The sequence below is a fragment of the Artemia franciscana genome, chromosome 17 (genome assembly GCF_032884065.1).
Source record: "Artemia franciscana chromosome 17, ASM3288406v1, whole genome shotgun sequence".
Lineage (NCBI taxonomy): Eukaryota > Metazoa > Arthropoda > Branchiopoda > Anostraca > Artemiidae > Artemia > Artemia franciscana.
The window spans coordinates 26239341-26254820 of record NC_088879.1 but is presented as its reverse complement, the minus strand read 5'-3'; the positions used below and the strand labels follow the sequence as shown (position 1 = coordinate 26254820).

Below are 15480 nucleotides of genomic sequence, written 5' to 3'. Positions count from 1 at the left end.
AAGAATCAGATCTAACATCATTATATATAAGTATCTGCTGCCTCCCATGAAGATACGATTCAAGTAACCTAAGGCAATTACCACGAATACCAGCATTCGAAAGCTTATACAAAAGAATTTCATGAGAAATGGAATCAAAAGCTTTCTGTATGTCTAAAAATATAGTTGCAGGCGTTTCTCCACGGTCAAGACAATCATTAATATGTTGGACAATAATAGCCATAGGATGATCACTGCAATGCTCTTTTCTAAATCCAAACTGAAGTTTAGAAATGTAATCAAATTTCTCAAAAAAAGAATAAATTCTGTTATACAGTGCTCGCTCTACAACCTTCGAAAAAGCAGAGAGTATCGATATAGGACGATAATTAGCAGGAAGCCTCGGGTCATCACCTTTATGTAGGGCCACAATTCTTGCTGATTTAAATGTTGAAGGATAGACACCAGTTACAAATATAAGAACTAGACAAGTCAAGAGATTTAGGTCAAGCGACAAACCTTGAGATGGAGCAGAACCCCATAGCTTCCTCCCCGTTGCCCTACCGGGTCGTGACTGGTGGTAGAAACTTGGATTGCGACGAATTGAAGGATTGCCGGCTAGAGACTTAAGTTTGGAAGCACAGGTGAGGAGGAAACAACCCGTAAAAATCATAGAACATTAACGAAATTTACACCACCAGATTCAGCGTATCAGAGAATCCTACTGTAGTTTCAAGATCCTATCTGCAATTAAACAAAAAAAAACGAGTTTTTTTAAATGAAAGTAAGGAGCGACATTAAAACTTAAAACGAACAGAAATTACTCCGTATATGAAAGGGGCTTTTTCTCCTCAACGCCCCGCTCTTTACGCTAAGGTTTTTTACTGTTTTAAAATGTAGAGTTAAGAGAAAGAGTCAAACTTTAGCGTAAAGAGTGGGGCGTTGAGGAGGAAAAGCCCCTTTCATATACGGAGTAATTTCTGTTCGTTTTAAGTTTTAATGTCGCTCCTTACTTTCATTTAAAAAAAACTCGTTTTTTTTGTTTAATTTCTGGGCGTCTTTGAATTAATGCATGGTTTGATCTTAGCTCTCCACATATAAATAATTAAAACGAAATTTGCATATTAATTTTTCGGGGCTAAATGGCTTTTTCACAGTTTTAATCGGAAGATTTTGAGAAAAAAGGAGCGAGGGAGGAGACCTAGTTGCCCTCCTATTTTTTGATTACTTAAAAAGGCAAATATAACTTTTAACTTTTTACGAACGTTTTCATAAGTAAAAAATATACGTAACTTACGAATTAAATTACGTAGCGAACTTCAATATTAGTATGTTTTTATTGCGTATATGAGGGGGCTCACCCATCGTCGATACCTCGCTCTTGATATTAAAGCTTAAATTTTGACCCAATTCCTTAAGAATGACCCCTGAATCACAAAGGCCGTAGAATAAATAGTTGAAATTACTAAAAATGCTTTAGCGTAAAGAGCGAGGTATTACGAGGAGGTAGACCCCTCAGATGCATAATAATTTCTGTTCGTTTTAAGTTTTAATGCTGCTTCTTACTTTCAGTAGAAAAAACTTTTCATGTTTATTTTTTCATTGTTTTTTTAAACAATGCTAGAAAATCCTGCGCCCCCTCCATTGAAAGTCTCTTCCCCCATGAGAAGTTCGTCCATGGAAAAATCCTCCCCGGTAACCCTCCCCCTCAAGTATCCCCCTGAAAACGTCTGTACACTTCTTAGTATCCATTACTATATGTACACACAGGTCAAAGATTGTAACTTGCAGCCCCTCCCACGGGGACTGCGGGGGAATAAGTCGTCCCCAAAGACATAGTTATTGGGTTTTTCGACTGTGGTGAATAAAATGGCTATCTCAGAATTTGGATCCGGTGAATTTGGGGGAAAATGACCGCGGGAGGGGGCCTAGGTGCCCTCCAATTTTTTGGTCACTTAAACAGGGTATTAGAAATTATCATTTCCGTTAGAATGAGCCCTTTTGCGACATTATGGGACCACTGAGTCGATACGATCACCCCTGGGAAAAAAACAAATAAACACGCATCCGTGATTTGTCTTCTGGCCAAAAATGCGAAATTCCACGTTTTTATAGATTGGGGCTTGAAACTTCCACAACAAGGTTCTCTGATACGCTGAATCTGATGTGTGATTTTTGTTAAGATCGTATGACTTTTAGGGGGTGTTTCCCCCTATTTTCTAAAATGAGGCAAATTTTTTCAGGCTCGTAACTTTTGATGGGTAAGACTAATCTTGATGAAACTTATATATTTAAAATCAGCATTAAAATGCCATTCTTTTGATATAACTATTAGTATCAAAATCCATTTTTTTAGAGTTTTGGTTACTATTGAGCCTGGTCGCTCCTTACTACAGCTCGTTACCACGAACTGTTTAAAAATGTGGAATTTTGTGTTTTTTTTTTTGTCAGAAGGCAGATCACGGATGCGTGTTTATTTGTTTGTTTTTTTGTTGTTGTTTTTTTCAGGGGTGATCGTATCGACCCAGTGGTCCTAGAATATTGCGAGAGGGTTCATTCTAACGGAAATGAAAAGTTCTAGTGCCCTTTTTAATTGAGCAAAAAAATCGGAGGGCACCTAGGCCCCCGTCGCACGCTAATTATTTTCCCAAAGTCACCGGATCAAAATTCTGAGATAGCCATTTCATTCAGCGTAGTTGAAAATCCTTACAACTATGCCTTTTGGGATGACCTACTCCCCCACAGTCCCCGTGGTAGGGGCTACAAGTTACTAACCCTGACCAGTGCTTACATATTTTCTGGGGCGTTTTCATTTCGTTGGGGGCAGGGGTAGAGAAGAGGGGGATATGTCGGGGGAACTTTTCATGGATGAATTTGTCATGGGGGAAGAAAATTTCCATGAAGGGAGCGCAGGATTTTCTAGCATTATTTAAAAAAAACAATGAAAAAATAAATATGACAAAGTTTTTCAACTGAAAGGAACAGAATATTCCTGTTATTATTTTCCTGTAAATATTAATTCCTGTAAATATTCCAGAATAATTTCTGTTAAAAGGAACAGAAATTATTACGCATATGAGGAGCTTTCTTCCTCCTAATACCTCGCTCTTTACGCTAAAGTATTTTTAGAAATTTCAACTATTTATTCTACGGCTTTTGTTATTCAGGGGTCATTCTTAAGAAACTGGGACAAAATTTAAGCTTTAGCGTGAAGAGTGAGGTACTGACGAGGGGGTGAACCCCCTCATATATGTAATAAAAATATGAGAATACAGAAGTTTCTTTACGTAAGCTAATTTTTAAGTTGCGTATATCTTTAACTAACAAAATTTATTTTTACTAATAATTTTACTAATAAAAACATTCATAAAAAAATAAAAGTTCTAGTTGCCTTTTTAAGTAACCAAAAAATCGGAGGGCAACTAGACCTCCATCCGCGCTTCTTTTTTTTCCTCAAGATCATTCGATCAAAACTATGAGAAAACCATTTAGCCAAAAAAATAAATAAATACGCAAATTTCGTTTTAATTATTCGTCTGCGGAGAGCATAAATCAAAACATGCATTGATTCGAAAACGTTCAGAAATTAAATTAAATAAAAACAAGTGTTTTTTAACTTAAAGTAAGGAGTGACATTAAAACATAAAACGAACAGAAATTACTTCAAAATGAAAGGGGCTGCTTCCTCATCAGCGCCCCGCTCTTCACGCTAAAGTCCGACTCTTTCTCTTAACTCTATTTTTAAAACAGTAAAAAACTTTAGCGTAAAGAGCGGGGTGTTCACGAGGAAGCAGTCCCTTTCATGTACGAAGTAATTTCTGTTCGTTTTAAGTTTTAATGTCACTCCTTACTTTCATTTATTTTTTTTTCAATTCAATTCGTAAGAAAACTTTGGTTTTCTGAGAACCCTCGAAGGAAGCTTTCAACTAAGTTTGGTGTTTAGTTTCGAATTAATCAACTGAGGTATTTTAATTAGCCTATTCCTAGGAAAAAAAAGTGGAAAAAACAATAAATTTTCAAATGCACTCTGTGCATGCCGTCCCAGTTTTATATTAAATAAAAAAAAACAAGTTTTTTAAATGAAAGTAAGGAGCGACATTAAAACTTAAAACGAACAGAAATTACTCCGTATATGAAAGGAGCTTTTCCTTCTCGACGCCCCGCTCTTTACGCTAAAGTTTGACTCTTTCTCTTAACTCTACATTTAAAAACAGTAAAAAAAAACTTTAGTGTAAAGAGCGGGGCGTTGAGAAGGAAAAGCCCCTTTCATATACGGAGTAATTTCTGTTCGTTTTAAGTTTTAATGTCGCTCCTTACTTTCATTTAAAAAACTTGTTTTTATGGCACTTGGTATTAACCAAGTGACATATAGCAGTCGCCAATTCTGTCGGTCTGTCGGTCTGTCTGTCGGTCTGTCTGTCGGTCTGTCTGTCGGTCTGTCTGTCGGTCCCGGTTTTGCTACTTTAGGCACTTCCAGGTAAGCTAGGACGATGAAATTTGGCAAGCGTATCAGGGACCGGACCAGATTAAATTAGAAATAGTCGTTTTCCCGATTTGACCATCTGGGGGGGAGTGGGGGCCCGGTTAATTCGCAAAAAATAGAAAAAATGAAGTATTTTTAACTTATCAGCGGGTATTTGGATCTTAATGAAATTTGATGTTTGGAATGATATTGTGTCTTAGAGCTCTTATTTTTAATCCCGACCGGATCTGATGACATTGGGGGGAGTTGGAGGGGGAAAACCTAAAGTCCCGGTTTTGCTACTTTAGGCACTTCCAGGTAAGCTAGGACGATGAAATTTGGCAAGCGTATCAGGGACCGGACCAGATTAAATTAGAAATAGTCGTTTTCCCGATTTGACCATCTGGGGGGGGGGGAGAAGGGGCCGGTTAATTCGGAAAAATAGAAAAAATGAAGTATTTTTAACTTATGAGCGGGTGATTGGATCTTAATGAAATTTGATGTTTGGAATGATATTGTGTCTCAGAGCTCTTATTTTAAATCCCGACTGGGTCTGATGACATTGGGGGGAGTTGGAGGGGGGAAACCTAAAATCTTGGAAAACACTTAGAGTAGAGGGATCGGGATGAAACTTGATGGGAAAAATAAGCGCAAGTCCCAGATACATGATTGACATAATCGGAACTTATTTGCTCTCTTTGGGGTAGTTGGGAGGGGGGGAGTAAGTCTTAAAAATTAGAAAAATGAGGTATTTTCAACTTACGAACGGGTGATCGGATCTCAATGAAATTTGATGTTTAGAAGGATATCGTGTCTTAGAGCTCTTATTTTAAATCCCGACCGGATCTGGTGATGGGGGCGGGGAGTTGGGAGGGGGAAACCTAAAACTTGGAAAACACTTAGAGTGGAGGGATCGGGATGAAACATGGTGGGAAAAATAAACACAAGTCCTAGATAGATGATTGACATAAACGGAACGGATCCGCTCTCTTTTGGGTAGTTGGGGGGGGGGGGTTAATTCTGAAAAATTAGAAAAAATGAGGTATTTTTAACTTACGAATGGGTGATTGGATCTCCATGAAATTTGATTTTTAGAAGGATATCGTGGCTCAAAGCTCTTATTTTAAATCCTGACCGGATCTGGTGACATTGGGGGAAGTTTGGGGTGGGGAGACCTAAAATGATGGGAAACCCTTAGATTGGAAGGATTGGGATGAAACTTGGTTGGAAAAATAAGCAAAAGTCTTGCATACGTAATTTACATAATTGGAACGGATCCGCTCAATTGCGGGGGGGGGGGGGGTAATTCTGAAAAATAAGAAAAATAACGTATTTTTAACTTACGAAGGAGTGATCGGATCTTCATGAAACTTCATATTTAGAAGGACCTCGTAACTCTGATATCTTATTTTAAATCTCAACCGGATCAAACGTAATTGGGGGGGGGACAGTTGGGGGGACCGGAAATCTTAGAAAATACTTAAAGCGGTGAGATCAGGATGAAACTGGATGGGAAGAATAGAAACCTGTCTAAGATACGTGACTGACATAACTGGACCGGATCTGCTCTCTTTGGTGGAATTGGGAGGGGGGAGGTAATTTTGAAAATTGAGGTATTTGTAACTTACGAAAGGGTGACCAGATCTTAATGAAATTTGATATTTAGAAGGATCTTGTGCTATAAAGTTTAACTTTAGGTTCTGACCTTCTCACAAGTGCCAAATGAGCTCTTGGCTCTTCCGACCTCGTCCAAATGAGCTCTTGGTTCTTCCGACCTCGTACCATATGAGCTCTCGGCTCTTCCGACCTCGTCACAAGTGCCATATGAGCTCTTAGCTCTTGTTTTTATTTAATTTCTGAACGTTTTTGAATCAATGCATGTTTTGATTTTGGCTCTCCGCAGAGGAATAATTAAAACGAAATTTGTATTTTTTTTTTTTGGCTAAATGGCTTTCTCATAATTTTGATCGAATGATTTTGAGAAAAAAAGAGCGGGGGAGGAAGCCTAGTTGCACTCCGATTTTCGGTTTATTAAAAAGGCAACTAGAACTTTTAATTTTTTACGAATCTTTTTATAAGTAAAAGATATACGTAACTTATAAATTAGCTTACGTAAAGAACTTTTGTATTCTTATGTTTTCATTACATATATGAGGGGTTCGCCCCCTCGTCAGTACCTCGCTCTTTACACTAAAGCTTGAATTTTGTCCCAATTCATTAAGAATGGCCCCTGAATCACAAAAGCCGCAGAATAAATAGTTGAAATTACTAAAAATACTTTAGCGTAAAGAGCGAGGTATTAGGAGGAGGTGAGCCCCTCACATGGGTAATAATTTCTGTTCGTTTTAAGTTTTAATACTGCTGCTTACTTCCAGCTGAAAAAAACTTTCATTGGTTTTTTTAAGTAATGCTAGTAAATCCTGCGCTCCCTTCATGGACATTTTCTTCCCCCATGACAAATTCCTCGATGGAAAGTTCCCCCAGCATATCCCCCTCTTCTCAACCCCTGCCTCCAACCAAAAAATCCTCCTGAAAACGCCTGTACACTTCCCAATAACCATCACTATATGTAAGCACTGGTCAAAGTTTTGAACTTGTAACCCCTCCCACGGGGACTGTGAGGGAGTAAGTTGTCCCCAAAGACATAGTTATAAGGTTTTTCGACTACGCTGAATAAAATGGCTATCTCAGAATTTTGATCCGCTGACTTTGGGAAAATAATTAGCGTGGGAGGGGGCCTAGGTGCCCTCCAATTTTTTGGGTTACTTAAAAAGGGCACTAGAACTTTTCATTTCCGTTAGAATGAGCCCTCTCGCAACATTCTAGGACAACTGGGTCGATACGATCACCCCTGGGAAAAAAAAACAAATAAACACGCATCCGTGATCTGCCTTCTGGCAAAAAATATAAAATTCCACATTTTTGTAGATAGGAGCTTGAAACTTCTACAGTACGGTTCTCTGATACGCTGAATCTGATGCTGTGATTTTCGTTAAGATTCTATGACTTTTAGGGGGTGTTTCCCCCTATTTTCTAAAATAACGCAAATTTTCTCAGGCTCGTAACTTTTGATGGGTAAGACTAAACTTGATGAAACTTATATATTTAAAATCAGTATCAAAATGTAATTCTTTTGATGTAGCTATTGGTACCAAAATTCCATTTTTTAGACTTTTGAGCCGGGTCGCTCCTTACTACAGTTCGTTACCACGAATTGTTTGATACATGGGCATTTTGTATTTGAGAATGATAGTGCTCTTTTGCTCATTTTCAACCAAGCTTTGCAAGACGCAGCCAAATATATTACTATTCCTCGGCTGAAGCATCTCACCAAAGGAAGCTGTCTATCAAAACCTCTCACAAGACTTGATAATTGGTCCTATTTGAAGTTTTGACAATGGACGGTCTCTAGAGAATTAAAAGACAAAAGGCTAACCTAACTTCAATTTTGAAGCTCGATGTTTTCAAGTTCACTTAATCACGGCCTTAAGAAAGCCATTTAGCCAAAAAAGTAAAATTAACATGTAAACTTCGTTTTAATTATTCATTTACGGTGAACCAAAATCAAAGCTGCATTAATTCGAAAACGTTCTAAAATTAAATAAAAAAATTAGTTTTTTTAACTGAAAGTAAGGAGCGACGTTAAAACTTAAAACGAACAGAAATTATTCCGTATTTGAGGAGGGAAATTATTCCCTCCTCAACGCCCCGCTCTTTACATTAATTTTTTACTCTTTCTCACACCTCTACTTGTTAAAACAATAAAAAAAACTTTAGCGTAAAGAGTGGGGCGTTGAGGAGGGGACAGCCTCTTTCTTATACGGAATAATTTCTGTCCGTTTTAAGTTTTAATGTCGCTTCTTACTTTCAGTTATTTTTTTATTATTTATTTAACAAATATTTAAGATTTACAATTTTCCTCATCTCAATATTTAGTTCGCAATTTTTCTCATCGAAAGTTATGCTTATATTCTGTCATCACATTTAATAATTTGTAAGACTATGATATGGCAAAATCTTTCGTTTTCGAACATGTCTTTTTCGGTAATCCCAATGTATGGAAATTTAAGTGCAAATTTTACTCCACAATTTTGCGTATATATATATATATATATATATATATATATATATATATATATATATATATATATATATATATATATATATATATAATGTTTTAGTGAAAACCAAATGTGATACACGCTATGATTTCTAATTGATTTGTCACTTGAGATGTGACTGGACATGTAAACTAAAATAATAATAAATAGACGGATGACTTTAAATTGGAAGAACAGGAAACGTTTTTACTGCTATATTGTACAAACATCAACACTAATTAAAAATTGAGAAATTCATAGTAACTTTGCGTGCCTTCGGGTGCACTTCCATCCTTTAAGTATACAATTCAAACATAGTCCTTTAACCCAACTGACTGTTTAATCTGATTTGTCGATAAATCTATATATATAAAAATAAGTTGTCTGTCTGTGTGTCTGTCTGTGGATCAGGTGACGTCATGTTTCTGTGTTGACTGACGTCATGTCCGAAGATATACTCCATCGAAAACAGTTAGAGACGTCAGATATGACTTTTGATTTTACATCAGAAATTTATAACTACACTTTAGTTGTTATAGAAGATTTGTGCGTACGTATGGCAAACAAACCTCTTCAGGATTTGGGAATGCCTTCACCTAACCGTATCGCTGCTGTTTCGACATGTGTAGAATTGGATCGTGAACAAAGTTACAGTACGAATGATCTATTGTCGTATGTACAAAATAACATTTCCAAGTTAACGTCGGAACAAAAAGACATTTATGATACGATAATGCATTGTGTCGATAACAACGTTGGAGAAATTTTCTTTTTGGATGCGCCAGGAGGTACTGGTAAAACGTTTGTGATAAAACTGATTCTGGCATCAATTCGATCAAAAAATGATAAAGCGTTGGCAATTGCGTCGTCCGGAATAGCCGCAACATTGCTGCCTGGTGGAAGAACTGCTCATTCCGCTTTGAAATTGCCTCTGAACTTGCATTCTACAGAAACTCCCACGTGCAATATTTCCAAATCATCTGGGATGGGTAAAGTATTGCAGCAATGCAAACTTATTATTTGGGATGAGTGCACAATGGCACACAAAAAATCGCTCGAGGCTCTGGATCAATGCTTGAAAGATTTGCGAGGGAAGTCGAAACCCTTTGGCAGCACATTAATATTGCTTGCGGGAGATTTCAGGCAAACATTACCTATAATACCTAAATCAACTCCTGCAGACGAAATGAATGCTTGCCTGAAAAATTCTAATTTATGGGCACACGTAAAAACATTAAAATTAACTACAAATATGCGTGTCCGATTGCAAAACGATGACTCTGGTCAAACATTTTCAGATCAATTGCTGGCAATGGGAAACGGAAAGCTCCCAGTAGACTCAATTTCAGGACGTATACAACTACCTGCTGATTTCTGTAATTTAGTGACGTCCAAAAATGAATTGATTGAAAAAGTATTTCCGAATATTCTAAAAAAATTATAAAAATAATAAATGGCTAAGTGAAAGAGCGATTCTCGCACCCAAAAACATAGACGTCCACGAAATCAACAATATTGTTTTAATACTTTTAAGAAATATAAACCCACCAAAGCTTTGCAATGGCACTCGACTTGCCGTAAAAAAAAACAATGGAAAACCTAATAGAGGCCACAATCTTGACAGGGCCTTTTGAGGGTGAGGCTGTTCTTATTCCTCGCATTCCCATGATTCCAACGGATCTGCCTTTTCAATTTAAAAGATTGCAATTCCCAATTCGATTAGCATTTGCAATCACCATTAACAAAGCTCAAGGTCAATCATTAGAAAAATGTGGTATAGATCTTAATACTGATTGTTTTTCCCATGGACAATTGTACGTTGCATGTTCGAGGGTCGGTAAACCTGACAATCTATTTATATGCAGCGACAATTGGACAGGGAAGAATGTTGTATATTCGCAAGTTTAACGCAGTTAATTTGTATTTTGGAACCAAATGAAGCGGTTAATTATTCATCTGAATTTTTAAATTCCATAGATCCTTCAGGGTTTCCACCACACGTGCTACAACTAAAAATAGGCGTACCAATAATACTTTTAAGAAATATCAACCCACCAAAGCTTTGCAATGGCACGCGACTTGCCGTAAAAAAAACAATGGAAAACCTAATAGAGGCCACAATCTTGACAGGGCCTTATGAGGGTGAGGCTGTTCTTATTCCTCGCATTCCCATGATTCCAACGGATCTGCTTTTTCAATTTAAAAGATTGCAATTCCCAATTCGATTAGCATTTGCAACCACCATCAACAAAGCTCAAGGGCAATCACTAGAAAAATGCGGTATAGATCTTAATACAGATTGCTTTACCAATGTACAATTGTATGTTGCATCTTTGAGGGTCGGTAAACCTGACAATCTATTTATACGCACAGACAATGGGACAGCGAAGACTGTTGTATATTCACAAGTTTTACGTAGTTAATTTGTATTGTATCTATCTATCTATCTATCTATATAAAAACGAGTTGTGTGTATGCATGTTTGTTTGTTTGTAAAAAGAGCGTTTGCATATGACGTCATTATTAGTACATACGGCTTTGTATATGGACAGACAATGGGAAAGCCAAGAATGTTGTATATTCGCAATTTTTACGTAGTTTGAAACACATATATAAATCTATCTATATTCACAGGTGGGACACAGGGACATAACTACAATGGCGCGTAACTAATATGGCGCGTAACGACTTACGCGCGCGGGGGGGCTTGGGGGGGCGCGAAGCGCCCCACCAACTAGGTGTTGGGGTGGCGCGAAGCGCCACCCTAACAGCTAGTAGTTCATAAATTTGTGTATTAGGTAGTTGATAAACTGAAAGTTTATTCATCTTTTAATATTTTTATTCATTGGTTTTTGATGGTTTGCTTTTTCTCATTGGCTCTCCGCGCTTTTTTTTGCCTCATTTTTGGCACTTTCCTTAAATATTTTTTTTTGCTCGCGCTGAAGAAGAGAGGCGGTTGTCCTTTCGAAATATTCGTTTCGTTTTTTTTCGCTATTTTTGTTTGGCCCCCGTTTTTGGGGGCCAAATCAAAAACCCCCATTTTTGATCGTTTCTTCTTTATGTTTTGTGGGAGCGTGTAGCGAGGCCCAGAAAGGGGTCAACATTTCTGTCCTTGATCAATTTGAAACTTACAGCCGTAAGACTAATAGGAACCTATTGTACAAAAAAGATTTTCAGTGAAAAGCCCCCTCCCCCCCCCCAAAAAAAATATGGTCAGATAAAGGTCCAAAATTGTTTTTTTTTTTCAATCAGCTTGAAGTCCCTGGACTGAGGGTATCCTTGTGCAGAGGGGGAAGGGTATTGAATTTTCCTAAAGCAGGACTTGACAAGGGTTAAAAAACGGCCAAAGAACTTTTTAAACATTGGTCAAAGTTTGTAACTTGCAGCCCCTCCCCTAGGGATTGTGGGGGAGTAAGTCATCCCCAAAGACATAGTTATTATGGTTTTCGACTATGCTGAACAAAATGGCTATCTCAAAATTTTGATCCGTTGACGCTGGGAAAAAAATGAGCGTGGGAGGGGACCTAGATGCCCTCCAATTTTTTTGGTCACTTAAAAAGGGCACTAGAACTTTTCATTTCCGTTAGAATGAGCCCTCTTGCGACATTCTAGGACCACTTGGTCGATACGATGACCCCTGGAAAAAACAACAACAAATAAACACGCACCCGTGATTTGTCATCTGGCAAAAAATACAAAATTCCACATTTTTGTAGATATGAGCTTGAAACTTCTACAGTAGGGTTCTCTGATATGCTTAATCTGATGGTGTCATTTTCGTTAAGATTCTACGACTTTTAGGGGGTGTTTCCCCTATTTTCTTAAATAATGCAAATTTTCTCAGGCTCGTAACTTTTGATGGGTAAGACTAAACTTGATGAAACTTATATATTTAAAATCAGCATTAAAATGCGATTCTTTTGATGTAGCTATTGATATCAAAATTCAATTTTTTAGAGTTTTGGTTACTATTTAGCCGGGTCGCTCCTTACTACAGTTCGTTACCACGAACTGTTTGAAAGGCCTAAGGAATTTTCACTCACTGAAGGGTTTGAAACTTTCACCAGCTTGATTACTTTTACAACATTCTTAAATTCCTTGGAGAAGAGGATGCTCATTGACAACCAAAAACTTAGGTTAAGGCTTGGGTCTGCAAAACTGGGACCAGATCATGTTTTTTTCGGGGGTGGGGGGTGGGTGGTAATATATATCTGAAAGTCCTTGGTCCAAATTCACGCATTGAAAAATTCAAAATTTTTTTGTTTCACATGAAAAGGACCAACAAACTTTTTTGAAGTTCTTGTTTTAAGGACTTTTGAAATTTTAGTTTTGGACATGGACCTCCCTCTAAATAGGGCTCTCAAAAACGGCAAAAAGGGTCGCACCTAAAAAACATGAATAAATAAAGAAAAAGACAAGCCAAACGAAGCTAATTCTAAGCTAGCGAATAAAAAGAAATGGCATTGCAGCAGATATTTCGACAAAAATATCCGCTAAACCGTCCTTAGTGTAAAAGAAAAAATTAACTAACCTTTTGAAGTAAGCTGTACCTAAGGGGAAAGATGACTGACGTCATCTTTTCGCTTCGACTCATTATTTTTTCAGTTTTCTTTTGGCACATCTTTTTCAACACAGTGCTCGAAATACTAATGGTTTTCAGTAAAGCGCAGACAATGCTCAAACGTTTAGTTTAAGAGGGTTGATGGGGATGATAACCCTACTTGTACAAGTAGTTGTTTTGTGGTAATTTCTGTTCGTTTTAAGTTTAACTTGATTATACATTTTAATTTCTGTTCGCTTTAGAATTCATGAATTCATCCATTTCGTATCTGTTATCTTTATGTATGCTGTGATTATTCATTTTATTATGTACTCGTTTTGGACTTTCTTTATTCATTTATAATAGTGTTGTATTGTATCGGATTAATGACGCTTCTTGACTCCTCAGATTCTTGCGTTGGCCTGCAGTCTCTTTGCTACATCGGGTTCAGTGGGCCCCCTATTACCAAGCTGAGAACAAACCCTCTGCGCCACCGCATGAGTATTCATTTACAGTAATTTCTGTTCATTTTAAGTATGAATTACTACATGGCTTAATTTCTCGCCTCAAATTTTGATTGTGGCCCTTCATTTTTTCATGGAAAGTATTCTCAAAATTAATTTTAAAGAAATACCAGTTTATGTTTTTTCGCACCTTCAATTTGTGATTGCATTGTACAGGTTGTGCAAACGAGTGATAGCGCGACGACGAAGGGGGGGGGGGTAATACTAATCAACTCGGATTTTGGCTTTAACTGCAATACAGCCAGCTCACCTTGTTGGTTTTAGTGTACTTAGGCCTAAGTCAATAATTATGGAAGCGTTAAAATGGTGTTATTGGCCCTCTCACAATGAAATTTTGCTAATATCGAGGTTTAGCTATCGCTAATTTGGGCCAATCGGATTTTTCATGGTATTTTCTGATTGACTGGTGCCAATCAATATAGGAAATTCAATTTGTAGATAATTCTGCGAAAATAGATCTGTTTGGATCAAATTGACACTGGATCAAAGCTCGTTATTATTAGAATATCATTATAAATGGGCCTAATGCTTATTATTATTTTTGAGTTGTTTAATCCTGTCTTTTGGTTTTAGGTGATGTCCAAGAATTTCGATTCTATCTTAGAGAAAAAATATACGACTCGTTATGGTCCGAAAACGCAACGGATCCGCAACTCATACGCGACTACCTTCATCGTTTCCTCTACCAGCCTCTGGATCGGGAATACCCGGATTTGTGTCAACTCCCAGATTTGAATGAAACAACCCTTCTTGAAAATCTTAAGGCTCGTTTTAATGCCGGTCATATATACACTTACGTTGGCTCAATACTAATTGCTGTTAATCCATTTAAATTTTATCCTATTTATAACCCAAAATATGTGAAATTGTATCAAAACAGGAGGTTGGGTGAACTACCACCTCATATTTTTGCTGTGGCTGACGCTGCATACCACTCTATGCTAAGAGAAAGGAGACAACAGTGTATTGTGATTAGTGGTGAATCTGGAAGTGGTAAGACAGAGTCGACAAACTTTCTTTTACACCATTTGACAGCTCTTTCGCAAAAAGGAAGTCATGGATCTGGCGTGGAACAGACTATATTAAGCGCTGGGCCCGTTTTAGAGGTAAGAGAACTCCCTGATTTGTCGTTTCTTTCTGCTAAGAATGTCCCACACTACTGTAGAAGCATTGAATCTGCATAGAGGACCAGTACAGAGTTTTCACTATAGTGCGCCTTTTAACTCCTACTTCATCTATTTTTTTTAACCAATCATTGCATTTTGTAGCTATTCATGGACGATTTTCAATGTTGTGACTGTCCCTTGGTTCCATGTTTAGTCATATTTTTTCTTTTTATTAGAGTTTTAGTCTTACAAATATTTGGTATTGGAATTTTCGGATATAGGATAAAATCAGCATATTTTTTTTTCTTTATAGTATATTTTGGTGTAAAAGTATTTGAAAATAGATGATACTGAATATTTGTGTTCTCTTTAGCGTGCCTTGAGGGTTGATTTTCTCTTTCCTAATATCAAAGGATTGTTAACAATTGTCAAAACCAGTACCTATAAGTCTATATTAATGACGATCACCGGAATACAGAAAAAACAAAATGAAGTCCACGAAACCGTGGCTTCCTTTCCTACTTGCAAGCTCTACACACTTCACCCGGTATTTCAAATACCGGGTTTAAATACCAAGAATTTTCAAAATATTTTATGTAACTACTAGTTGATAGGCATTGACAACAACTTTGAATGTGGAGATGTTACGTCTAATTAAACTTTATACCTACTATTTTTTTTTTGCCATGAGCAATATTTATTTCTTTTTGTCCCCTTTAGAAATTATTAATGTATTTAGGAAAAAAAAATAAACGGAAAAAAACAGGCA

The 15480-nt window shown here is 37.2% G+C and overlaps 1 protein-coding gene across 6 annotated transcripts in view; it reads left to right on the top strand.

Moving 5' to 3' along the window:
- LOC136038070 (unconventional myosin-IXAa-like) overlaps positions 1-15480 on the top strand; it is a 266020-nt gene that overhangs the window by 69762 nt on the left and 180778 nt on the right. For all 6 annotated transcript variants that reach the window (XM_065721055.1, XM_065721054.1, XM_065721050.1 and 3 more), the window contains exon 4: positions 14179-14711. In XM_065721055.1, the coding sequence (XP_065577127.1) occupies positions 14179-14711 (533 nt within the window). The remainder of the gene's footprint in view (positions 1-14178; positions 14712-15480) is intronic.